The sequence below is a fragment of the Dendroctonus ponderosae genome, unplaced genomic scaffold, assembly GCF_020466585.1.
Source record: "Dendroctonus ponderosae isolate FM_Combo_2020 unplaced genomic scaffold, Dpon_F_20191213v2 Dpon_F_20191213_1, whole genome shotgun sequence".
NCBI classification, from domain to species: domain Eukaryota; kingdom Metazoa; phylum Arthropoda; class Insecta; order Coleoptera; family Curculionidae; genus Dendroctonus; species Dendroctonus ponderosae.
In genome coordinates, this window is record NW_026017110.1 from 2,046,218 (window position 1) to 2,047,697 (window position 1,480).

A 1,480-nucleotide genomic window follows, 5' to 3' on the forward strand; every position below is an offset into this window, starting at 1 on the left:
TTTAAAACCGCACTAAATTGCGCGCATTAAAACCAAAATTAGATTCTGTCAAACCGCACAATAGGGACAATTAAGCACCGAGAGGTTGCATAATCTCATTTCCATATTTGCTCTTTTATGGTCCATCATCGAACCAAATCGCTCGGCATCAAAAGCGCCCAATTAGCCCATTCAGCGAAATATGAAATAAATGTCCAAGTTCACTCTGGCGACCAGAATGTCCCGTCCTCGTCGACAAAATGAAGTTGCTAGTGTTGATATTAACGCTCATAGAGTTTGGGCAGACTATCGAAACTAGAGACTCCACGTGTGTGGTAAGCCAGCTGCAAGACTTGGCAAGAATCACCAAATCCTGCCACAACATCACAATTCGAGATCTTTTTGTGCCGGCTGGTGAAACGTTGGTGTTGGACCTTTTGGTTGGAGCGACTGTAACATTTCTCGGCAATGTAGACTTCGCTCTTTTAAACTGGGCTGGACCGCTAATGCGGCTGTATGGAAACGCCATTACCATCAATGGAGCGCCAGGTAAAACTTCAATTATCAAAAGAGATAGACTGTTGAGGCCATTCCTGGAAACTAATGGGATTTTCGGGTTTTTAGGCCGTCGTTCGGTAGAATTTCTTCCTGACGTTTCCAAACCACTTCTGAAGATACAAGCCACCGTGCTTGCGAAACTTCAGGAAGAAATTCTACCGAACGACGGCCCAAAAACCCGAAAAACCCATTAGTTTCACTAACTTCAATTAGTCAAAAATCATGTTTTACATTGTTTCTCGATAAAGGGCACAGTCTTAATGGCCAAGGCGAGTTGTACTGGGACACGCTTGGAAGTTGGGGCACGAAAAAACCCAAATTCCTCATTGCGGAAGTGAGCAATGGATCAATCATTAAAGGGCTTCGCTTCAAGAATGCCCCCATTCATGGCATCTACATTAATAATTCACATGATGCCCTTTTCACTGATATTTTAATAGATAATTCGGAAGGCGATGAGGTAAAGAAGAGTTTGTTTTTTTTAGTTAGGGTTACTCATTGTAATTTTGTGGGTAGAATGTGGCCCTTTATGGACATGCAGGCCACAATACCGACGGCTTTGGAGTGGCACGCTCTTCCAACATCACAATTGCTCATGCAACGGTGTTCAATCAGGATGACTGTGTTGTCCTTAATTCAGGTAAAAACCCTTAAAAAAAGTTCTGGGTGATAAAGAACGTGTAAAGGTGTGTGTAAGCCTAGAATGTATCCCAGATAGCACACAAATATTGCAGTAATATTTTTTTGCAATATTTAATATGGGTTGAAGCGACAGATTCTTGAATATTATAACAATATTTCTTTGACATTTAAATCAGATATTTGAGAAACATTATTTAAAAATATATATTTTACATTTAAATCAGATATTTACGAAATATTTTTTTGCAATATTTAATATAGGTTGACGCGACAGATTCTTATATATTATAAAAATATTTCT

At 39.5% G+C, this 1,480-nt stretch overlaps 2 protein-coding genes across 6 annotated transcripts in view; both read left to right on the top strand.

Annotated features, from left to right (window-relative positions):
• Positions 1–1,480, top strand: part of LOC109538483 (protein sprint) — a 130,383-nt gene that overhangs the window by 32,425 nt on the left and 96,478 nt on the right. The window lies entirely within an intron of this gene.
• LOC109538475 (probable endopolygalacturonase I) lies at positions 62–1,177 on the top strand (the record flags this gene model as incomplete). The annotated part of the gene is given in 3 exon segments (XM_019905721.2): positions 62–528; positions 786–997; positions 1,054–1,177. Coding segments are annotated over 3 exon segments (625 nt in total), but the record flags the coding sequence as incomplete, so codon positions are not given.